The sequence below is a fragment of the Oryctolagus cuniculus genome, chromosome 19 (assembly GCF_964237555.1).
Source record: "Oryctolagus cuniculus chromosome 19, mOryCun1.1, whole genome shotgun sequence".
NCBI classification, from domain to species: domain Eukaryota; kingdom Metazoa; phylum Chordata; class Mammalia; order Lagomorpha; family Leporidae; genus Oryctolagus; species Oryctolagus cuniculus.
In genome coordinates, this window is record NC_091450.1 from 43,010,248 (window position 1) to 43,032,367 (window position 22,120).

Below are 22,120 nucleotides of genomic sequence, written 5' to 3' on the forward strand. Positions count from 1 at the left end.
ACGTGCAGGCTCGGGCGGGCCGGCCCGGGCCTGCGCCTCCCACCCCGAGCCGCCCGCAGACCCCCGTGACTCGGCTCCCAGCGAGAGCCCTCCCCTCTCGGCAGGAGGGGGCCGACTGGGGGAGGGACCGCAGATTAGGGCCTAGGGGGCCACGTGACCCTCCCCCAGGAATGCGGTGACGTCACAGGGGGCGTGGCCGTCCCCAAAATTAGGGAGGAAGGGGAAAAAAAAAAGCCAGAAAAAGTTTCTTTCCTGGAGTCCCAAACGAGGTGTAGGACGGAAGAGGGGGCCGAAGTCAGAGGCCCTGGGCTCCGAGAGGCCCTGCCTGCTGTCTGGGGTCTCCTCACCCCGTTCCAGACCATGTCGGGGCCCACCTGGCTCCCCCCAAAGCAGTCGGAGCCCACCAGAGCCCCTCAGGGGAGAGCACTCCCTCGAGGTGCCCCTGGGCTGCCACCCACCCACGGAACAGGTAAGCAGCCCCTTCTGCGCCCGCGAGCCACCGGCTGCCCAGACTCACCTCTGCCCGCTCCCAGCCTGCTCCCTGCTACCCCTTCCCCTGCCAGCCGGGGGCCAGCCGCCTGTGGCCGCCTACGGCCCCCTGAGGAGGAGCGGAGGGGCCGGGAGGGCAGCGTCCAGGAGGGAGCCCCCTTCTCTCCTCCCTGGTCCCCACCTCTGGTCTCTCTTCCCCCCACCCCAGCACTCCAGCCCCACCCCAGGGTCAATTTTTGCCCCCTCCCATCTGAGCAGTGTTACCAGCCCCCCGGGGGACGCGATGACCGGGGGCCAGCCTGGGTGGGGTCCCACGGAGCACCCCAGCGCTCCCAGGTGAGGACGGCAGTGGGAGGAGGTGCGATGTTGTGAGCAGGGTGGGGGGCTGGCTGGAGGGGCGCCGTGGTGACTTGCCTCCTCCCTGCTTTGGCTCCTTCCCCAGGGGCTCCCCCCAGACAGGGGGGGCCTGCGCCCCGGCAGTCTGGATGCTGAGATGGACTCGCTGACCAGCATGCTGGCCGAGCTGGATGGGGGCCGTGGACACGCTCCCCGCAGGCCGGAGCGGCAGGTGACTGCCCCCACGCCTGGCCTGCTGCCCTCTGTGGGTCTTCAGTGCCAGTCCCCCCCTCCCCAGGGCCCCCAGCTCCCCTCTGTGTTCATCAGCCACTGGCGGGGAGACCTGGGTGGGCTTTGCTCACTGCTCCCCGTGTTTCTCCCTAGGCTTACGAGGCCCCTCAGCCCCCTGCTTACCGCGCAGGCTGCCTGAAGCCCAACGGAGGGGGTGCCCCAGCCCCTCCGCCACCAGCATCCCCCTATGGGGGCCCCACACCGGCCTCCTACGCTACCGCCAGCACCCCAGCCGGCCCGGCCTTCCCGGTGCAAGTGAAGGTGGCACAACCAGTGAGAGGCTGCGGCCCGCCCCGGCGGGGAGCCTCGCAGGCCTCTGGACCCCTTCCCGGCCCCCACTTTCCTCTTCCAGGCCGAGGGGACATCTGGGGGGGTGGCTATCGGAGCCACCGTGGGCCTGGGCCGGGGGGGAAAGAGGAGACTGTCGGGGTGTCTGGCTCTGCAGGAGGACCCAGAGGAGGCGGGCACGGGCCGCAGGTGAGCCAGGGGTCCTGGAGTTCAGGACCTTCCTAGATGATGGGTGGGTGGGAGCAGAGCCGCAGGCCTGGGGCGTGGAGCAGCTGGGGAATTGCAGAGGGGAGGGGTCCGAGAAGCTCTCAGGGGAGGAGCCTCCTGGGTTGGACCCCCTGGGTGGGAACCCCTGATTCCCGCCCCCAGGTCCCCCTGAGCCAGCCTCCGGAGGAGGAGCTGGAGAGACTGACCAAGAAGCTAGTGCAGGACCTGAACCACCCGCCCAGCGGGGAGTACTTTGGTGAGCGGGTGCCGCGGGCAGGGGACGGGAGGGTGGCGCGTCTGGCCAGGGTCTGTGCGGGGTGACCCCGTCCTTTCCTGTCCCCAGGCCGATGTGGCGGCTGTGGAGAAGACGTGGTCGGGGATGGCGCCGGGGTCGTGGCCCTGGACCGTGTCTTCCACGTGGGCTGCTTTGTGTGTTCCACGTGCCGGGCGCAGCTCCGGGGCCAGCATTTCTATGCCGTGGAGAGGAGGGCGTACTGTGAGAGCTGCTACGTGGTGAGCCCCTGGGGCTGGGGACACTGGGGTCTGGGCACTGGCAGCGGCAGGCAGGGGCCTTCCTGCAAGGTGGGGGCCGGATGTCTGAGCCCAGCAAAGGAACAGGGCTCGAAGCTGGGGCACTCAGACTGATGGACAAGAAGAGAGGCATTGTGGGAAGGAAGGAGCACCGTCCTGTAGGAGTAGGAGACATTTTATCTATCATCACCATTATTATTATTAATTGATTTGTAAGGCGGAGAGAGAGCCCAGCTTCATCTGCTGGTTCACTCTCCAGTTGCCTGTGACAGTTGGGGCTGGGCTGCACCAAAGCCAGGAGCCTGGAACTCAATCCAGGTCTCTCCCGTGGGTGGAAGGGACCCAAGTCCTTGAGCCATCATCTGCTGCCTCCCAGCATGGCCACGGGCAGGATGCTGGCGGGCAGTGGAGCCAGGACTCCACCCCAGTCACTCTGATCCGGGTTGTGGGCGTCCCAGGTGGCCTCCTAAGGGAACAGGGTTAAATTCCAACCCCAGCCAGGCAGGAGTTTTACTACCGGTGCCCGGTTTACAGGACACTGACGCTCAGAAAAGCCGAAGCCAGACTCGGATCTACGCAGGTCCACCTCTCACTCACACGCAGGGCGCTGTAGAAACAGCCAGGCGGGCTGTGGGGGCGCCCGTTGGGTTGTTTAGCTCCCGGCTCCCCGTCCTTCCAACAGGCCACCCTGGAGAAATGTTCCACGTGCTCCCAACCTATCCTGGACCGGATCCTGCGGGCGATGGGGAAGGCCTACCACCCCGGCTGCTTCACCTGCGTGGTGTGCCACCGTGGCCTGGACGGCATCCCCTTCACCGTGGACGCCACCAGCCAGATCCACTGCATAGAGGACTTCCACAGGTCAGGCCCCGCCGCCTTCCCTGCTCGGGGGTGGCTGGCTTTGCCCACCCTGGGCTCAACTGTCGGCTCTCCCCTACACCCAGGAAGTTTGCCCCGCGATGCTCGGTGTGCGGCGGGGCCATCATGCCTGAGCCAGGGCAGGAGGAGACGGTGAGAATTGTTGCCCTGGATCGCAGCTTCCACGTCGGCTGTTACAAGTGCGAGGTCAGGGGGCCAGGGCGAAAGCCAGGGGTGTGCAGCAGGGGAAGGGAGCCTGGGGGTCCTGGGGCTGACCGGAAGCTGCTGTTTCTTTCCCGACAGGAGTGCGGGCTGCTGCTGTCGTCCGAGGGCGAGTGCCAGGGCTGCTACCCGCTGGATGGGCACATTTTGTGCAAGGCCTGCAGCGCCTGGCGCATCCAGGAGCTCTCGGCCACCGTCACCACCGACTGCTGAGGCTCCCCGGGGTGCACCTGCTGCCCGGGCCTGTTCCGTTCCCCGTCGTCACCCTCCCCGACACCTGCCTTTGCAACTTTGTTACCAAACGTTGTCTCCTCTCCCTCCAAACGTCCTGAAATAATAATCTGGGAGTTCACAACCCGCCACGTCTGCTGTCCCATCTGATTGTCACAGTAGCAGCGCAAGCACCGTTACTGTTTTATCACACAGATGCAGTGTGGGGTGATTCTCAAATGACGGAACCGAGATCGGGACCCGGGTCTTCCCAGCAGCTCTGGTCCAGTTTTATTTTATTTTAGCCACTGTCCTCGCGCCAGGGGGAAGCACCACCTCCCTACTGTGCAGCCCCGCATCCGGGCCAGATCCGCCCGCCTGATGCTCAGAGCCCTAATTAACCCTGCGGCCTGGCGCCTTTGCCAGGAGAACAACGGGTTCTGCAAGTAGCGCATGCCGAGGTCTCATCAAAGCGAACAGAAAATGGTGGGAGGAGGCGCTTTAAAATGGTCGCTTCCGTCCCATTCCCTGAACGCCCACGCTCCCGCGCGAGGAGGGGGCGAAACCACCGGCCGCCCTCAGGTCAGCCCGCGGAGGGCACCGGCTGCAGGGGGAAGTGGCTCGGACTCCGGGAGACTTCGGGGTGCGACCTCGGGCGGGGTGGGGGGGCGGAGAAAGCGCTCCCGCCACCGCCGGAAGACTGCCGCCCTCCCCGGTCCGGCCGGGCTTCCGTAGTTCTCTCTCTGGAGCGCGCAGTTCGCATCCCGGAAAGCTCGCGAGATCTCCGTGTCCCCGCCCCCTTCCCATCACGCCCTGCTCTCCCCGCCTTCGGCGCCCGGCCTTGGTTCTAGTTAGGGCCGCGCGAGTAGGAGTTTGCGGCTCCGGGCCTTGTTCTGTGGTTGACGCAGGCGCAGCGCGAGTGGCGCGCGCCCGCCCATCCTCGGTCGCCCCACTTTTCCTTCCCCCAACCCCCGCTGTCTGCGGCCCGCTCGCTGAGCGCCCCCCGACCCCCGCAGCCCCTCGCCCCGAGACCAAGCCTGCCTGGACGCGCGACCAACGGCCGCCGCCGCTCCCAGGTGGGGGAGGGGAGGCGGGGGTGGGCAGGGGCGCCCGGGGGCGAGCGCTGCCCGCGATGGCGGGGCCGGCGGCCGGCGGCTTGGGCGGGGGGGAGGCGGGCGCGCGCGCGGCGCCGGAGGAGGGGTCCTCGCTGGGCTGGTCCGCGCCCGAGCCCCTGACCGGCTCTCCTCCCCGGACCCCAGGCCCCCTCGGACCGCGCCATGGGTGACAGTGACGACGAGTACGATCGAAGGCGCAGGGACAAGTTTCGAAGAGAGCGCAGCGACTATGACCGTTCCCGCGAAAGAGACGAGAGGCGTCGAGGGGACGATTGGAATGATCGGTGAGACCCTCGCCCTGGGCTGGAACGCCGGCTCCCTGCTCGCTCCGGGGCGGGGGTGGGGGAGGTCGCTCGGTGGCCGGTTTCCCGCGGTCCGGCCTGCGTGCTGGGGGGCGAAGCCCCGTGCAGAGGCTGTGCGTTGGGTTGATGGTGAGCTTTGCCTCGGGCGCCTTGGGGAAGTCGACCTGGGTGCAGAGGGGCGGTCAGACCGCTTCCCTGGCCACACTAAGGAGTCGGTTCATGGGGACCGTTTTGCCTAAAATGCCGGGGGAGTTGCGTGGGCAGCGCCGTTGGGTTCATGGATGAGCTCCTGGTGAGCCTCCTGGGGTGTCCAGCTTTGGTTACAAGTTAGATGGGGCAGCACGCATATGAGTTGATGGCGAGTGCACGGCGGTGGCTCCGTCTGGGAACGTTTCCATAGAGGAAGCGTGAAGTGACTTCTCCTAACGGTGTTCCTTCATTGAGTGGGGTGCTGGAAGGGGGCTTAGGGGCTGATGTTGAGGTGTAGCGGGGTGAGCTGTCCCCCACCGGTCCCCGGCTGCTCCACTTCCGATCCAGCTCCCCGCCGGTGAGCCTGGAAGGCAGTGGGAGATGACCCGCGTGGGAGACACGGTTTTGGATTCCGGGCGCCTGGCTTTGGCTGGCTCGGTCCTGGGTGTTGCAGCCGTGTGGTGAGCAAGCCGGTGGACTCTGCCACTCTGCCAGACCAGCCAACAGGTCACCCCTTGTTTTGCTGGGTGTATTCATTCATTCATTCATTCACTCATTCATTCTTTAAGATTGGTTTCTTTCTAAGGTAGAGTGACAGAGAAGGAGAGACGGGAAGATCTTGTCTCTGGTTTGTTCCTCAGATGACCACAGTGGCCAGAGCTGGGCCATGCCCTCGAGTGAACCAAGGGCTCAGACAGCGGCCCCTCCTCAGTATTTTCTAAGGTGGGGGGGAATTGGTGATGAGATGATCACTCTTACAGGCTTGTGGTCTGGAGCTTAGGGTGGGGAGCACAGCGCCCTTGGGCCCACGCCGCAGGTATGCGTGCGTGAGATGTCGGTCCAGCTGTTGCCAGGGCAGTGCTGGTGGGACAGCTCGGGCAAGTGACGCCAGCCGCACTGGGCAGGTGGGTGGGACTTCCTGGACGGTGAGGAGTTGTGGGTCGGGTGCTGGGTGCGGGAAAGAGCACGTGTTCCGGGGGCTTGGAGTCGTGGTTCTCGTGTGCCCCAGGCCCCGCGGGTCTGTGAGGTCACAATCACCTCTCTGAGAGCAGGTGTCTGGTGAAGCGGTCAGGCCGCTGGCTGGGATGCACGGGTCCCTCGTCCGATGTTGGGGTCTCAGCTGCTCTCTCCTGCTAATGCACACAGTGGGAGGCAGCAGGTCCTTGAGTCCCCGCCACCCGATCAGAGACCTGGATTATGTTCCTGGCTCCTTGCTGGCTGGCCCAGGTCCCGTTTTAGCAGGCATCGGGGGAGTGAACCAGCAGATGGGCAGTCTCTGTCTCTTTGCCTTTCAAACAGAAGTAATTAAATAAACCTAAAGTGTTACTTTGTGTCGTTGACGTCTGCACTGCTGGTGGCAGCACCAAGGAACACCGTGATGCCAAAGTGTGGAGAAAGCCAGTGTCACTCAGTGTCCTTGTCCTAAAGCTTAATAGAGCCGGCGCCGCAGCTCCCTAGGCTAATCCTCCACCTAGCGGCGCCGGCACACCGGGTTCTAGTCCCGGTCGGGGCGCCGGATTCTGTCCCGGTTGCCCCTCTTCCAGGCCAGCTCTCTGCTGTGGCCAGGGAGTGCAGTGGAGGATGGCCCAAGTGCTTGGGCCCTGCACCCCATGGGAGACCAGGAGAAGCACCTGGCTCCTGGCTTCGGATCAGCACGGTGCGCCTGCCACAGCGTGCCAGCCGCAGCGGTCATTGGAGGGTGAACCAACGGCAAAGGAAGACCTTTCTCTCTGTCTCTCTCTCTCACTGTCCACTCTGCCTGTCAAACAAAACAAAACAAAACAAAACAAAACAAAAACTTAATGGAGTGGGCTTGACCCACGGCCTGGGAAGTGGTGGGCGCAGCGGCGTCCTGAGCTGGGGCACCCGGCAGGCATCTGCTTGAACTAAGAGAGCAGCGTGGGGAAGTGAACCTCCCTGTGCGGACAGCCTTGGGGAACGGGTGTGTGCCAGGGCGAGCTGGCCTGCGTCGGGGGGGGGGGGGGGGGGGGGCGTGCAGGCGTGCAGCCCTGGGGGCCACCCCAGCGCAGGGTGGAGTGTGCAGGACGGCCTTCCAGCCTGAGCCTGCGGCTGCCTTCAGGGCAGAAGGTGGAGTCTGGGGAGGCGGGATCGGCAGGCTGTGTAACAGATAGGGGACCGGGGTTTATCAGGGCAGGCGCGCGCAGCAGGTGTGTGCGGGCTGGAGCCCCTGCGGTGCCACAGCAGAGCTTGGGCCAGGTCTGATGGCCTCTGAACCGGGGAAGCCAGGGTGCAGCTCTCGGTTCACGGTGGAAAGCCTAGGGCCAGAGAGGGGGCTGCCGGTGTGAGGCCTGGAGTCCAGAGGCCAGCGCTGATGGCCAGAGCTGAGACCTGTGTGCTGGGCGTGTGTAGCCTGCAGACCCCGGCCAGTCGCTGATGCGGGCCCACCCAGAGTCCCTTGCTGATCTCACCTCGAAACTCCCTCCCAGACAAACCCAAAATAACACCCAGGTTTCCACCGAGTGTCCCTGTGAGGCCAGATGTCTATGGTTTCCAACCAAAACATCACGGCAGATTGGATGTCAAAGTTACTCCTCTTAAGCCAGAGCCACTTTTCTCAATAAAATTGTACAGGGAAATCGTTTCTTTTGTAAAAACTTGGACTTACTTTTGGACACAGTAAGTATGGCTAGCCACAGGCAGAAGGTCTGTGACGTCAGCAGTCTTTAAGATCAAAAAGTTTGCAAACCACTGGGTCCGAAGAAAGTGTTTTTGAGCTGGGGATGGAGGCAGCAGTGAGGGTGGAGAGGCTGGGACGACAGGAGGCAGCGCTTTGATCAGGTGTGTTGGACAGACGGGTGACCGGGACAGCGGGCGAGGAGGGGAGAGACGGGGTGACCGGGACAGCGGGCGAGGAGGGGAGAGACGGGGTGACCGGGACAGCGGGCGAGGTGGGGAGAGACGGGGTGACCGGGACAGCGGGCGAGGAGGGGAGAGACTGGGTGACCGGGACAGCGGGCGAGGTGGGGAGAGACTGGGTGACCGGGACAGCGGGCGAGGAGGGGAGAGACGGGGTGACCGGGACAGCGGGCGAGGTGGGGAGAGACTGGGTGACCGGGACAGCGGGCGAGGAGGGGAGAGACTGGGTGACCGGGACAGCGGGCGAGGAGGGGAGAGACTGGGTGACCGGGACAGCGGGCGAGGAGGGGAGAGACTGGGTGACCGGGACAGCGGGCGAGGAGGGGAGAGACTGGGTGACCGGGACAGCAGGCAAGGAGGGGAGAGACTGGGTGACCGGGACAGCAGGCGAGGGGGGGAGAGATGGGCGGGGATGAGGATGGAGTCAGGTCCTGTTGGGTGAGTTGAAGGGGCCGGGACTCCTCGGCGGGAGCTGGCGCGTGGGCAGCAGGAGACGGGAGTCTTTTTTGGTGTGTGTGACTTGAGGCGTCCAGCCTGGTCTTGGCGTCCTGCGCCATTTCCTTCATGATGGCCGCTTGTTCTCGTCCCCAGGGAGTGGGACCGCAGCCGGGAGCGCCGCAGTCGGGGCGAGTACCGGGACTACGACCGGAATCGGCGCGAGCGCTTCTCTCCCCCGCGCCACGAGCTCAGCCCCCCGCAGAAGCGCATGCGACGTGACTGGTGAGCTGATGGCGTTCCCCTCTCTCCTGGCCTCGGCTCCGCAGCCTTCCACCTGCCGAAAGCGCCATTGCCTTTTCGCAGTCCCCCTCGCCCCGGCCGTTTCTGTTCCCGTGCGCCTGCCTCTGTGGCTCGGGGGGGATGGTGGCCCCTTGTCTGACTTCCGTGTCCCCCGTCCTCAGGGATGAGCACAGCTCTGACCCATACCACAGTGGCTATGAGATGCCCTATGCTGGGGGGGGTGGGGGCCCAACTTACGGCCCCCCTCAGCCCTGGGGCCACCCGGACGTCCACATCATGCAGCACCACGTCCTGCCTATCCAGGCCAGGTAAAGAGCAGTGGTTCTGGGTGCCCTGGAGAAGGGAGCCAGGGAGGGGTCGGTGGCTGGAGCCTGGGAGGGTCGGGCCACAGAGGGCCCGAGGGCTGGGGGCAGGGCGGGCTTGAGGTGGTGTCCCTGGTAGGCAGAGAAAGGGGCAGCTGGCTGCCGTGGCCCCGCGCCCTCTTCCCCCCAACCAAGACTCGTGGCGGCCTCCAGGCTGGGCAGCATCGCGGAGATCGACCTGGGTGTGCCACCGCCCGTCATGAAGACCTTCAAGGAGTTCCTGCTGTCGCTGGACGACTCTGTGGACGAGACGGAGGCCGTGAAGCGCTACAACGACTACAAGCTGGATTTCCGACGGCAGCAGATGCAGGACTTCTTCCTGGCCCACAAAGACGAGGAGTGGTCAGTGCCCCAGCCTCCCTGCCGCCTCTCCCTGGCATGTCCCCCCGGCCCTGTCCTCTCCCCCGTGCACCCAGTCCCGAACTCTCGGGGGTGGGGGAGGGGGAGTCTGACCGCGTCTGGTGGGATCTCCTCCTCCGGTGACTGCCGCGGCCCACCCCCGCCCGCCCTCCCCTCCCCGCTGTCCTCGGTCAGTGGGACGCCGCCAGGCAGCTGGCCAGAGCCACCGGGCCCCTTGGGGGCCGCACACAGACTGCTTCCCCTCGCTGGTAGCGGGCCGTTGTCATTCCTGATCCTCAGGACCCTGTGTGGCTGTGGCGTCCTCCCAAAAGCGACGAGTGAATCCAGCGAGAAAAGCAAAGATCTCAGGGTCGTTTGAGAGAAAAAGATTTTATTTTTTTTCCTTTTTTTGTGGATGTTTTAATTTTAATCAACCATCTTTTCCCCCCTTCCTGCTCCTCCTCCTCCTCATCCTCTTTCTGCTCCTCCTCCTTGAAAAGAGCCAGAACTGGGAACCACACCCGCTCATCGTCGGAGCTCGGAGCAAACCCACCTCCACCCCCACCATACCCAGCCCATACATGAGCCCCTGGGCTGAGCCGCGCTGCCCCGGCCAGGCAGACAGGCAGGGCTCCGCTGTGCACAATGCAGCGCGTTAGCTGAATGTGATCGCTCAGGCAGCCAGTCAGGCAGGGCCCCCCCCCGCGGAGTCCCGCAGGGGGGGCATCCGGGCCGGGCGCCCCAGCCAGGAGCCAGCCGGTGCCCGCCAGCCAGCATGGGCCCTGGGCACCGCTAGTTAAATCTTGAGCTCTGTTTGACCAAGCAGCCAAGGTAAAGATCGTGGAGGCGACGCCTGCGGCTTTCTCTCCTCCCACGGCCTCGTGCTTCTGTTCTGTCCGCTGTCCCTTTCTCTGACTGCCCGGCCGCCTGTGTCCTTGTCTCAGTCTCTCACTTCCTTTCATCCTCTCTGTCCCTGTTCTCGCTGCCTGCCTAACACTCACTTCTCTTCTGTCCCCCGTTTGTCTGTCTTCCGTTGCCTTTGTTTCCTATCTCTGACACTTTCTTCCTCCTTCCCACTCCTGCTCTCTCTGGTCCCCCGTCCTGTTGGGAATGTTTTATTTCTCGTGCTCCGGCCCTCCTCTCTCTCCCGTGGGCAGCACCTGTGGCTCTGAGGGCGCACCAGTCTCCCCCGCTGGTCTGCCCTGTCCCTTCTCCATCTTGCTTATCTTCCCCAGGGGGAGAGAGCTGTCCTGCCTTTTGGCTTTTCCTATCTGGTGCACTTGAGGTTTCCTTCTGTCTTCCACCTAGGGGTGGAGGGAGTTGGTGGGTGCAGCTCTTTGAACCACAGTAGTGTGGGGTTGGCAAGGAGAGGGAGGTTCCTCGGGGCCTGCTGTTGCCGTAGTCTTCCTGTCCGTAGCTTTGGGAAACGACCCTAAACGTTAAGTTAGTGTTTCCCGGAGACAGCGCGATAATTCTGCCGGTGCAGCCCTGGGCGCCCCGTAGCCACTGTCTGCCAGTCCAGAGCTCTCGGTTCCTGCCTCCCCAGTCTGCAGAGCACAGCCCCGGTTCCCCTGGGGTGATGACATTGCTGGGTATGAGAGGATGGGGGCTATGCCCTGGCTGGCCTGGGCCCCTCCCCACATCCAGGCCGTGGCCTCTGCTGACTGTCACCGCCCTCCTGCCCCGCCCCCAGGTTTCGCTCTAAGTACCACCCAGACGAGGTGGGGAAGCGTCGGCAGGAGGCCCGGGGGGCCCTGCAGAACAGGCTGAGGGTGTTCCTGTCCCTCATGGAGAGTGGCTGGTTCGATCACCTCCTCCTGGACATCGACAAGGCTGACGCCATCGTCAAGATGCTAGACGCAGGTGTGTGGTTCGGCGGGGGTTGTCTGGTGGGCAGCGTCTCGGGTGGGAAGCGGAAGCCGGGGCCTTTGGGCTATGGGCTGTGACCTCTGCTTTGTTGGTAGCTGTGATAAAAATGGAAGGCGGCACAGAGAACGACCTGCGCATCCTGGAGCAGGAGGAGGAGGAGGAGCAGGCGGCAAAGGCCGGGGAGGCCGGCAAGAAGGAAGAGGGCCGGGCCGCGCCGGGCCCCGGGGACGGAGAGCGCAAGGCCGGGGACAAGGACGACAGGAAGGAGGACGGCAAGCAGGTGCGAGTGGCGTGCCTCCCGGGGGCGGGGGCGGTGACCCTGTGGCTCCACTGTGGAGGGGACATGGACAGCCTCGTCTCTTCCCTAGGCGGAAAATGACAGCTCCAATGATGACAAAGCGCAGAAACCTGAGGGTGACGGAGACAAGGACGAGAAGAAAGAAGACTTGGAGAAGGACGCCAAGAAGGTGAGGCGGGTGCTGGCTGTGGCGGGGGGGGGGGGGGGGGCAGCGCGCAGGGCGAGGCCCGGCCCCTGACGCGCCCCGGGCCGTGGCTCCCACAGAGCAAGAAGCGGAGCCGCAAGCACAGCGGGGATGACAGCCTGGACGAAGGCAGTGCGTCCGAGTCGGAGTCGGAGTCCGAGAGCGGCCAGGCCGACGAGGAGAAGGAGGAGGCGGGTAGGCTTCGTCTTCCGCTTCCGGTCCCCTCTGCCGCCCACTGGGGAGGGGCGAGGTGGTGGAGTCCACGGGAGGGTGCAGCAGGCCGGGGGGGGGTGGGTGGGTGGGCAGGAACGGCTCCGTCCTCCGCTATGAGCGCCCACGAGCCTTTGCCTTCCTGCATAGAAGAAGCCCTTAAGGACAAGGAGAAGCCGAAGGAGGAGGAGCGGGAGAAGCCGAAGGAGGCCGCAGGGCTGGAGTGCAAGCCGCGGCCCCTGCACAAGACCTGCTCCCTCTTCATGCGCAACATCGCCCCCAACATCTCCCGGGCCGAGATCATCTCTGTGAGTGGGGGGGAGGGGCCGATGGCGCGGGGCGTCCCAGGCCCTCACGTGCAGCCTGACGCCCTCTGGGAGGGGGCACAGAGGACAGGGGGGTGGAGGAGGAAAGGAGTCCGCCAGTCACCCAAGGGGTCTCTGTCGCTCTGCTTCTCGCAGCTTTGTAAAAGATACCCCGGCTTTATGCGTGTGGCCCTGTCGGAGCCCCAGCCTGAGCGGAGGTGAGAGAGGGGACACGCTGGGGCGGCCTCGGGGCCAGCGCCGCCTCCACCCCAGTACTGTGCTGATGGTTTCCTCCTGGGTAGGTTTTTCCGCCGTGGCTGGGTGACATTTGACCGCAGCGTTAACATCAAGGAGATCTGTTGGAACCTGCAGAATATCCGAGTGAGTGCCAGCAGGTGGCACTGCTGGGGAGGGGCGGGGGGCGGGGAGTGCCTCTCTGTGCCCCTCCGCGGCTTCCTGCTCGTCTGTGCGTTCCGCTGGGCTCTGGGGCTGTTGCCATGGGCGAGTCTGACCCGCCTAAGCGGGCCGTCTCGGCACTGGCGCTCAGCAGGGCCCGTGTGTCCTTGCAGCTCCGGGAGTGCGAGCTGAGCCCTGGCGTGAACAGAGACCTGACCCGGCGTGTCCGCAACATCAACGGCATCACACAGCACAAGCAGATAGTGCGCAACGACATCAAGCTGGCCGCCAAGCTGATCCACACGCTGGACGACAGGACCCAGCTCTGGGCCGCGGAGCCTGGGACGGCCCCTGTGCCCGCAGTCAGTGACACCCCGTGGGGCTCTCTCGAAAGTCAGCTGCTGAGGGCTGCTCTGTAGGACTGGCCCTTGGACCCCGGCCCCCACTGTCTGGGTAGCAGCCCCCGCCCCGCCCCCCAGCTTCCTGTAGAGCAGGCTGATTGTAGTGCAGGTTGAGGACAAGGGTGGCAGCTGGAGCCGGTGAGCCTGGCCACCCCAGGGCCGCCCCAGGCTCACCTGCCCCTCCCCCCTCCCCGCCAGAGCCTGCCCTCCCAAAACCCCATCTTGAAGAACATCACCGACTACCTGATTGAGGAAGTGAGTGCAGAGGAAGAGGAGCTGCTGGGGAGCAGCGGGGGGCCCCCTCCGGAGGAGCCCCCTAAGGAAGGGAACCCGGCGGAGATCAGCGTGGAGCGCGATGAGAAGCTGATCAAGGTGCCAGCCAGCCGCAGTGGGCGTGGGGCACGGAGGGCGCGGCCCGGGGGCCCCGGGCGGGCGTGGGGAGCCGACGACCTCTCTTCCCTTAGGTTTTGGACAAGCTGCTCCTCTACTTGCGCATCGTGCACTCCCTGGATTATTACAACACTTGCGAGTACCCCAATGAGGACGAGATGCCCAACCGCTGTGGCATCATCCACGTGCGGGGGCCCATGCCACCCAACCGCATCAGTCACGGGGAAGGTGAGCCCCTGCGAGTCCCCCCCACCCACCCCCCCCCGTCCTGGCGCCTGGCGCCCTTCCCAGCCTGTGCTCCTGTCCCTGGCCCAGTGCTGGAGTGGCAGAAGACGTTCGAGGAGAAGCTGACCCCGCTGCTGAGCGTGCGCGAGTCTCTGTCCGAGGAGGAGGCCCAGAAGATGGGCCGCAAGGACCCCGAGCAAGAAGTGGAGAAGTTCGTCACGTCCAACACCCAGGAGCTGGGCAAGGATAAGTGGCTGTGTCCTCTGAGTGGCAAGAAGTTCAAGGTCTGGGGTTTGGGGAGCTGGCGCGCTGGCCGGTGGAGGGGGGGGGGGCGGGCAGACAGAGCGCCCCCTGCGGGCTGGGGCGGGCTGCCGCGGGGACCTGGCCAGCAGCCAGGCTGGAGGGGGGCTGTTCCTCCGGGTGGGTCTGGGACTGAGGGAACCCCCACTACCGTGTCCCGACCTCCTCCCCAGGGCCCCGAGTTTGTGCGCAAACACATCTTCAACAAGCACGCGGAGAAGATCGAGGAGGTCAAGAAGGAGGTGGCGTTCTTCAACAACTTCCTCACCGACGCCAAGCGCCCCGCTCTGCCCGAGATCAAGCCCGCTCAGCCGCCCGGCCCCGCCCAGAGTAAGATACGATCCGTGAGGGTCTGCCGCGGGGGTCCTCCCAGCTGTCCAGGGCCTTGGTTCTCCTTAACCTTCATCCCCTGAGACACCCCCCCCCCGCAGTAATTCATGTTCCTGTCCGTGTTGTACTCCCCCCAGGCCTGACGCCGGGACTGCCCTACCCGCACCAGACCCCCCAGGGCCTGCTGCCCTATGGTCAGCCCCGGCCCCCCATCCTGGGCTATGGCGGTAAGTGCCGGAGGGCAAGTGCCGGCGGGCGGCGCGGCCCGGTGGTCGGGAGCGTGGAGGGCAGGCTGACGTCTCAGCGTCTCTCCACAGCTGGTGCTGTCCGCCCTGCAGTCCCCACCGGGGGCCCTCCGTACCCCCACGCCCCATACGGTGCTGGCCGAGGGAACTATGACGCCTTCCGCGGCCAGGGAGGCTACCCCGGGAAACCCCGAAACAGGTGAGCCGAGTGGGTGTGGCTGCCCGGACTCCCGTCGGGGCCAGCCCGCCTCATCTAGTCTCTCCTCCAGGATGGTGCGCGGAGACCCAAGGGCCATCGTGGAGTACCGCGACCTGGACGCCCCCGATGACGTGGATTTCTTCTGAGCTGCCCGCCCGCCCCTGCAGCTCTGAGGGTTTTTTTACGTTCAGCCCGACTGCCAGTAAAAGCACTTCCTCGCGACTCCGCCTCGGCGTGCTTCCTCCCGATCTTCCCGGGCCGGGCTCTGGGAGCAGGGAGGCCGCCGGGCCCTCAGTCCAGGCCGCGCCGCGCGTCCGGGGCGGGGTTCCGGCTGGTGTAGCACAGGTTGTAGAAGGAGTGGGGGTCGAAGGCCGCGGGCGCCTCTCGCCAGCCCACCCACCCGGCAGCCTGCAGCTCCGCGGGGCTCTCTGGAGAGCCCCAGTAGTGAGGGTCCAGCACCAGGACGCGGGCTTCGGCGCCGGGCCCCAGGCACACTCCCAGCAAGGCCTTGGCGCGGGCATCCGCGTCTCCCCCGACCATGACGGGGCCCCCTCCTCCTGCGAAGTGCGCGTAGAGTCTCTCCAGCTCCCCCTCAAGTCCCGCGCCACGGGGCACGTGGCACAGGCGCCCCTGAGGCCCACCGAAGTGTTGGAGGCACAGGCTGGCCTCTACGCAGCCGATCCAGTCCCGGGAGCCCCGGAAGCCGGGGGGCTTGTCGCCCATGTCCTCCAGGGCCGCCTGCACGGCGCGCAGTCCGGGCACGCCCGCGGGCTGGCCGTCCGGCCAGGAGCACAGCGTCTGCAGAGTGCGGTAGCCGCAGCCCCAGCCGCGTTCGTCCAGCCCGTCGCAGCCGTAGTGGTAGTAGAGATAGTGGCCCGAGACGACGGCCAGGCGGGCGGGGCCGCAGCATGGCGGGGCCAGGCCCCGGTGGACGTCCCGCAGCGGCTCCAGGGCCGGCGGCGGCCGAGGCCCGGCAGACCCGTCCTTCCGGCGGCGCGGGCAGAGCACGGAGAGCTCCGAGCTGCGGGAGCGCCGCGCGCGCGCGGAGCCACGGGAGCGCGCCCACAATGCACCGCGGGGCCCGCTCGCCGCACCGCGCAGGCGCGAGCCCCGCCCCGCGGACCCCGGCTGAGCGGGGCCGCCCGGCGTCCGCCCCTGCCCCCGCAGTCGCGCGCACTCACGTGGCTGTTAACAGTTTATTGGCAGCCCGACAGGGGCGAAGGCACCGCGGGGGGTGGGGGCCCGGCCCGACACATGCAGGGGACGGGGAGCCCCGGGGGCGGCGGGGGCGCAGGGTCTGGGGCGCGTCTGTTTTAGCCCAGCCCTGGAATAAATAGTATGTACAGCCGGGGCCGGCGGCGCGCGGGCCGCCCCGCCGTCACAGGTCCGAGCAGCGGTCCTGCTTGCTGTAATGGTCGAACTGGTTCTTCCAGTGCACCATGTAGGAGCTCCAGCGGTGGAACTCCGCCTTCCACTGGCGCTCCGCCTCGTCCAGCGTGTCTGCGGCCGGGGCGCCCCGCGGGGGCGCGGGGGATGCGGAGCGCGTGCGGGGGGCGCACGGCGTGGGGGGGACGGGAGAGGGAGGGGACGGGGAAGGCGGGGTGGGGGCGACGGGGCCGGAAGATGGGTGCGGAGGGGATCAGAAGGGATGAGAAGGGGGAGGGTCCGCGGGTCGGTGGGGAAGAGAGAAGAGACAGAAATGATTGACGGTTATGGCCCTCCCCTGGGGAGTACTGGGTTCCCCCAGCATCAGGCTCAGGCTCCAAAGGCTGGTTTTATGTCTAAAAAGAACACTGGCTTTTCCTTTTAAACCACGAAGGTGTGTGGGTGGGTTCCCTGAGATGGGCGACAGGTCACCGCCCCCCGCCCCACTCCCGCCTTGTCCAGTGTGAACGTCTCGGTTGGAGGAGGGAGGGGGCGCTGGGTCGCTGATCCCTGAGTGGGGGGGCCTTCCCCACGGTCCGACCCTTCAGTAGCGGAGGGGCCCCGGGGGCCGGAGCGGGGGAGGCCGTGGTCACGGCCGCAGGAGCTGGGAGAGGAGGAGGAGGAGGAGGAGGGGAAGGGGGAGGCCGGGTCTGGGCCTCGGGGCGACCTCCCCGTGGGCGGGGCCTGAGCAGGTGCAGGGGGCCTCCGTGGCTGGGGGGAGAAGAGAGGGTTACACCCCGCGCTCCCCTCTCTCTCCGCGCCCCTGTCGTCCCTCCTCCTCCCGACCCCCGGCCCGTGGCCCAGCGTACCGGTGGCGCTGAGCAGTTTGGGCAGGAAGCGGTTCCAGAAGGCGCAGGCCTGGGCGCGCAGCCCCCTCCGCACCTCCAGCGGCCGCAGGTTCAGGCTCACGTACTGCTGCGCCCCCGCCGTGTACGGCGGCCACTGCGGGGCCTTGGCGTCGCGGGGCTCGTTCGGGTCCCTGCCCCGAGGAATGGGAAGGCTCAGCCTCCCGCAGAGCCGCCCCTCCCAGAGGCGAGAGGGCGCACGGCAGAAGCCGCGGCTCCTCCCAGCCTCTGGGCGCTGCAGCTCCGTGGAGCACGCCTCGTCCTGGTCCTCTCCCTGGGCCCTCTCTCCGCGGCTCCAGCCCTGCCTTCTCCATTGTTTCTAGCATCCCGCCCTCCCGCGTGCCCCCCAGCCCCGTCCCCCCCCCCCCGCTTTTTGGGTACATCTTGGTTTCTCTCATTAATTCTGCTGCAATTGATGGAGCCGTGTGCAACCAGTCTCTTCCTGTGAAGGTCGCGGCCACTTTGGGTTAACAGTTGGACAGGTGGACGGGTGTGAGTGTAGCCGGGCTGACAGTTACCACTGAGCAACCTCACACACCCTGCATTCATATTCCTAGCCTCCTGCCCCGGCCACTGTACCTTTGTGGACCTTACCCCCACCCCCCCAGCCATGCTTGCCTCCCATCCCAAAGGCCCCCGCCCACCAGCGAGGCTGACCCTGTGCGTGCAAAGTTGGCCCAGTATCTCATCAATCTCTGGGCAAAGATCCTCTCTTCCTCGGTGTAGTTCAGCGAGGGTTCCAAGGGCAGCCCGAAGATGAACTCGATCTCGTAGCCGTGGGGCACGCCCATCCAGAGCGGCCAGGAGAGCGTGGAAGCCCGGTGTTCAAAGACGTAGGCATAGACCCGGGCGCCCTGGGCGGCCAGTCGCCCAGCCAGCTGGGCCACGGGGCACACGACGTTGTGGTCGCCCACCACGTCGCTCAGGGCGTCCCTCAGCCGGGCCGGGTCCTCAGGGTGCAGCCAGTCTGTGTAATGCAGGACCACGGCCTCGGCCGCCAGGTCGCTTGCCTGGGGGACCCCGACCCGCACCCCAGCCAGGAACTGGGCCCGGCTGATGAGAGATTCGTTGTCTTTGCTGAAGCCCGGGGCCCCGTAAACCAGAAAATAGGTACCCTCATCCTTCACCACACCCACCAGCACCTGGTGACAAACAGACAGGCGGACAGAAACAGAGAGCCAGAGACACGGGCAGTTACAGACTCAGAACCGTGCAGGAGAGCATGAGGGGGCAGGGCTGCAAAGAGGCCGTGCACCCAGGGGCCCTGTCCTCGCCGCCCCTCCCACCACCCCAGGACCTAAGCCCTGGGACCCAGAAGCCCAGGGGGTGGGTCTGGAGGAGCCTGCATGCTGGGTCCCCAGGGATGGGGAAGGGAGGGAGGAGAGGGCATGGTGGTGAGCCCCCCCCCATCGCCCCAGTCACCTGCAGGCCCTGGAAGTCTCCGGCGTTGATGAGCGCCTCGGGCGTGTCACTAAGGAAGTCTCCGTCTACGACGGGCACGAAGGAAAAGCGGAAGATGCTTTCTTGGGGCAGCACACGCCACTCATGGTCCACCAGGTCCTGAGCCGGCCGCGTCCGCAGGCAGGCCACCAGCTCTGTGTCGTTGCCACCGGCGCCGCCTGGGGGGCAGCCCACCAGGCGGGCCAGCAGCGTGGCCCTGCGGCGGGCCTCTCCCACGCCCACTGTGGCCCAGGGCCCGTTGGGGGCGCCGCTCTGCAGCACGGCCCGGTGGAACAGGCCCCGGCTGGGCGGGGACAGCAGGTGCAGGCCCACTGAGGCGGCGCCCGCGCTCTCCCCAAACAGCGTCACTGACGCTGGGTCCCCTCCAAAGGCTGCCACATTCTCCTGCACCCACTGCAGCGCCAGTCTCTGATCCAGCAGGCCCACATTACCCGGGGCCTCTCGGCTGCCCGGCAGGGCCAGGAAGCCAAAGGCTCCCACCCGGTAGTTCATGGACACCAGCACTGTGCCTTCGGCCTGGGCCAGGAAGCGGCCGTCGTACACGTCCAGGGAAGAGGCGCCGCTGTAGAAGCCGCCCCCGTAGATCCAGACGAGAACGGGCGTGGGTGACCGGGGTCGGGGGTATGGTGTCCATACATTGAGGTACAGACAGTCCTCGCTCAGCTCACGGTTGGGGTTCCACATCTCAGTGCCCTCAAAGCCCGGGTACAGGGTGTCCACATATTGGTAGCAGACGCTCTGGAAGGCTGTGGCGTCCAGCACCCCGGCCCAGGGCCGCTTGGGCTCCGGGGGCAGAAAGCGCCGGGGGCCCACGGGTGGCTCCCCGAAGGGGATGCCCAGGAACGCGGAGACCGGGCCCCCGGGGGCTTTCAGACGGAGGCCGCGCAGCCGGCCCCCGCGAACCGTCACCAGCAGCTCCGGGTCCTCCCGGCCCTCAGCCCCTGCCCCTCCTCCCAGCAGCCAGAGGAGCAGAAAGGCCAGGGAGGGCGAGCGCAGGGGACCCCATGGGGGCCTCATGGCTGCCGGGGCAGGCGGCGACGTCTGCAGGGAGAAGGGAAGGCAGGAGTGAAGGCAGCAGATTAGGTAACAATCTCACCCAGGGGTTATCTCCCAGCCGCAGAGAAGGTGGGGCAGGCGGGCAAAGAGGAGGAGAGAAACCTAGCAAGGGCGGGAGCCGGGCTCCAGGGGCAAGGACGCAGGCAGGCAGGCAGGCAGGCAGGCAGGAGTGGGGCAGAGAGCAGGCGCACGCGCAAACGGAGACCAAACTGCTAGGCAGACCCTCCCCTGCCCCGCGGGGCCCGGCGCCCTCACCTCCTTCCCGGGGCTCCGTGGACCCGGCTGGGCGCAGTGCGTGCAGTGCGGACACCAGAGGCTGCAGGCCACGCACAGGCCACACGACAGGGGCGGGGCCCTCACTGACGGGCGGCGCCGCTGGGCGAGCTTGCGTCGAGGCGCAGCCCGGGTCTCTCCTGGGGCTGGCCAAGGCCGGGGGCCCTGGGGGTGGGGTGGGCATTCAGGGCGTGGGAGTCCCAGGGTCCCCGGGCACCTCAAATCCTGCCTGCCTGCTCCACGCCCTGCGCCGCCTGGCACCCGCCAGGTCCCGTCCACTGCACCCCACCCCCCGGCTCAGCCCCAGCCAAGCTTGGAGCTTGCCCGCCCTGGCCCCCCGCACCCGAGCCCCAGTCCGTCCCGGGCTGCAGTGCGCGCCGCCACCAGCGGGGGGCAGTGGAGACCAAGCGAAGGACGGCGCTCCCCGCCCGGAGCCGGGAGCCGGGAGCCGGGGGCCGAGGCTGGGGGGCCTGGGGGCCGGCGGGCAGGGCGGCGGGCCCTAAAGGGCGAGTCGGGCCGCCTGCGCTCCCCGAGCGCCGGAGATCCCCGGCTGCAGAGGCAGGGGCGCTATTTCGGGGCGGCAGCTGCTGCGGTTCCGGCGTCTCCAGCCAAGGGATCAAAATTCCCCGGGTCGGAACTCCCCCCTCTCCCGGCGGTCACCCCTCGCCCAGCCTCTGCGCCCAGCGGGTGCTGCTGCCGCCGGAGATTAACTCGGAAACCCGAGCGGGGCTAATTATAACTCGGGGCTTCCGCCAAGCCTCCTCTTCCCCCGAACAGAGACGGGGGTCTCCGCAGGCGGGGGTCCTGGGCCTTGGCGGGGCGCTGCGCAGGGGCGCTGGGGTCGCGCCGCTCGTGTTGGGAGGGTTGGGGGGCCCTAGCCGGGCGCCAGGAGCCTGCGCAGCTCGGGTTCCGCCCCAGACAGGGGGCGTCTGCCCGTGGCTCCAGCCTGGGGGGCGCGGGGTGCACGGGGGTCCCCGCAGGCATCGCAGCGGAGAGGAGGCGGCTCTCCCGCGGGTCGTCGGTGAGCGCGCGCCGGCGCGGGACGAGTCGGGGATGGGCGCGCGGCGGCGGCGGCGGGGGGCGTCCCGCGTGGGGGCCTTGGTCCCGCGGGGTGCGCAGGGGGCCGCGGGCCGGGGCGGGGGCTCACCTGAGGCGGCCGGGCCGCGCCGGGAGCTGGAGGCGGCGAGGTTCCCCGGCGCAGGCTGAGCCGACTCTGACAGCCGCCGCCTGCGGCCCCCCGCACACACCCCCTCCGGGCCGCGGCGCCCCCGCCCGCCCCCGCCCCCGGCTCCGCCCCCGCCCCTCCCGCCGCCCCGGCCCCCGCCCCTCGGGGCCGGGACCCCGCGGCCTGGACGCCGACGGACAGACAGACCGGAGTGAAGGACGCGACCCGGGGCCGCGCCGCGGCGGGGCGGGCGCGCACGCGACAGCAGGCGGGCAGAGCGCGCCCAGCGGGCGGACGGACGGACGGACGGCGACGGCCGTGGCGCGCCAACGTGAGGCCGAGGACCCCCGAGTGTCCGGGTGGCCCCCGTGGGCAGGTGACCTGAGACGCCGCTGGGGGCGCGGGACACCGGTGGGTGTAGAGTCGTGGAGCGGACCGCAGCGTGGAAATTAGGGGGTCCCCCGGAGCGGGGAGGAGGGGGTGACCCGGGGACACCCAAGGAGGCCATCGCAGGGGCGCGCGCAGAGCTGCGGGCGAGGCCTCGCTCCGCCGCCGCAGTGGAAACTTCCGGAAGCCCCGCGGGTGGGCTCACGCCGGTCCCTTGACGGGTCGGACTTTCGTCACGAGGGTCCAGCCGGGCCATGACATCACCAGGCCAGGCTTTCATTGGCTGCGGCGGCCGTCAGGTGGGAGCGGCCAGGCGCCGGCGGCCCCCAGCCCGCTCCGAGGGGCCGGCGCCGCACCGACCCCCGTGCCCCGCCCTCCAGGGGTCGCCCCCGCTTGGGGACCGGGGATGCCGCGGCGCCGGCCCCACGCCCGAGGTGGCCGTGGCCACCGTGAGCCGCGCGGTGCCCATGCGCGTTCGCCGCGCCACAGCCCCTGCTCTCCCCCGGGGGGCCTGGCTCGCGAGCCCGCGGGCCGAGGCGTTAGAAGAGCGGCCGACGCGGGCGAGCGCCGGGGCGTGCGTGCGCGCGCGTGCGGGGATGCGGGGCGCTGCGTGCGGCGCGCACGGGCGCGCACGCTCGCCCTAGCCACCGCTCTGACCGCAGCGCCCTGGGCACCCGTCCGCGGCGGCTGAGGAGCAGGGGTGCGGGGTCTCTCGTGGAGTCTCGCGGAGGGTGCGGGGTTCCCCCCCGGTTCCCGGCTCTCCAAGCCAGGCGCGCCCTCCCCCAGCCCGTCCGCCCTCCCC

General features: G+C 67.7%; 4 protein-coding genes across 20 annotated transcripts; 2 read left to right on the forward strand and 2 right to left on the reverse strand.

Annotated features, from left to right (window-relative positions):
• Window positions 1-43: 43 nt before the first annotated feature.
• Window positions 44-3,580, forward strand: TRIP6 (thyroid hormone receptor interactor 6). 3 transcript variants are annotated; one of them, XM_070064466.1, is made up of 9 exons: window positions 44-469; window positions 698-825; window positions 932-1,057; window positions 1,210-1,593; window positions 1,774-1,867; window positions 1,955-2,124; window positions 2,825-3,003; window positions 3,087-3,207; window positions 3,304-3,580. In XM_070064466.1, the coding sequence occupies exons 1-9, from the start codon at window positions 361-363 to the stop codon at window positions 3,433-3,435; spliced, it is 1,443 nt and encodes a 480-aa protein (XP_069920567.1). In that variant the 5' UTR covers window positions 44-360; the 3' UTR covers window positions 3,436-3,580. The 3 variants fall into 3 exon arrangements, with proteins under 3 accessions (XP_069920567.1, XP_069920568.1, XP_069920569.1); XM_070064467.1 differs by having other exon boundaries at window positions 748-825; XM_070064468.1 differs by lacking the exon at window positions 698-825.
• Window positions 3,581-4,244: 664 nt separating this feature from the next.
• On the forward strand, window positions 4,245-14,928 carry SRRT (serrate, RNA effector molecule). 13 transcript variants are annotated; one of them, XM_070064454.1, is made up of 20 exons: window positions 4,245-4,508; window positions 4,692-4,831; window positions 8,507-8,635; window positions 8,815-8,961; window positions 9,151-9,357; window positions 11,048-11,217; window positions 11,319-11,503; window positions 11,592-11,690; window positions 11,786-11,900; window positions 12,066-12,223; window positions 12,377-12,438; window positions 12,523-12,601; window positions 12,790-12,978; window positions 13,216-13,389; window positions 13,482-13,635; window positions 13,723-13,916; window positions 14,106-14,262; window positions 14,400-14,489; window positions 14,580-14,706; window positions 14,765-14,928. In XM_070064454.1, exons 2-20 carry the CDS (start codon window positions 4,710-4,712, stop codon window positions 14,850-14,852), a joined length of 2,646 nt encoding a protein of 881 aa, XP_069920555.1. In that variant the 5' UTR covers window positions 4,245-4,508; window positions 4,692-4,709; the 3' UTR covers window positions 14,853-14,928. The 13 variants fall into 13 exon arrangements, with proteins under 13 accessions (XP_069920555.1, XP_069920553.1, XP_069920558.1 ...); XM_070064452.1 differs by having other exon boundaries at window positions 12,069-12,223; window positions 14,388-14,489; XM_070064457.1 differs by having other exon boundaries at window positions 12,069-12,223; window positions 14,777-14,928.
• UFSP1 (UFM1 specific peptidase 1) lies at window positions 9,729-15,576 on the reverse strand. The gene has a single exon (XM_070064469.1). The coding sequence runs from the start codon at window positions 15,427-15,429 to the stop codon at window positions 14,998-15,000; it is 432 nt and encodes a 143-aa protein (XP_069920570.1). The 5' UTR covers window positions 15,430-15,576; the 3' UTR covers window positions 9,729-14,997.
• Window positions 15,577-15,888: 312 nt separating this feature from the next.
• Window positions 15,889-21,266, reverse strand: ACHE (acetylcholinesterase (Yt blood group)). Of its 3 annotated transcripts, none has more exons than XM_070064465.1 (6): window positions 21,139-21,266; window positions 19,749-19,931; window positions 18,399-19,478; window positions 17,634-18,118; window positions 16,941-17,110; window positions 15,889-16,206 (listed from the first exon to the last, which is right to left on the reverse strand). In XM_070064465.1, the coding sequence occupies exons 3-6, from the start codon at window positions 19,452-19,454 to the stop codon at window positions 16,085-16,087; spliced, it is 1,833 nt and encodes a 610-aa protein (XP_069920566.1). In that variant the 5' UTR covers window positions 19,455-19,478; window positions 19,749-19,931; window positions 21,139-21,266; the 3' UTR covers window positions 15,889-16,084. The 3 variants fall into 3 exon arrangements, with proteins under 3 accessions (XP_069920566.1, XP_069920564.1, XP_069920565.1); XM_070064463.1 differs by lacking the exon at window positions 21,139-21,266 and adding an exon at window positions 20,914-20,975; XM_070064464.1 differs by lacking the exons at window positions 15,889-16,206; window positions 21,139-21,266 and adding exons at window positions 16,410-16,842; window positions 20,914-20,975.
• Between the last annotated feature and the right edge of the window lie 854 nt (window positions 21,267-22,120).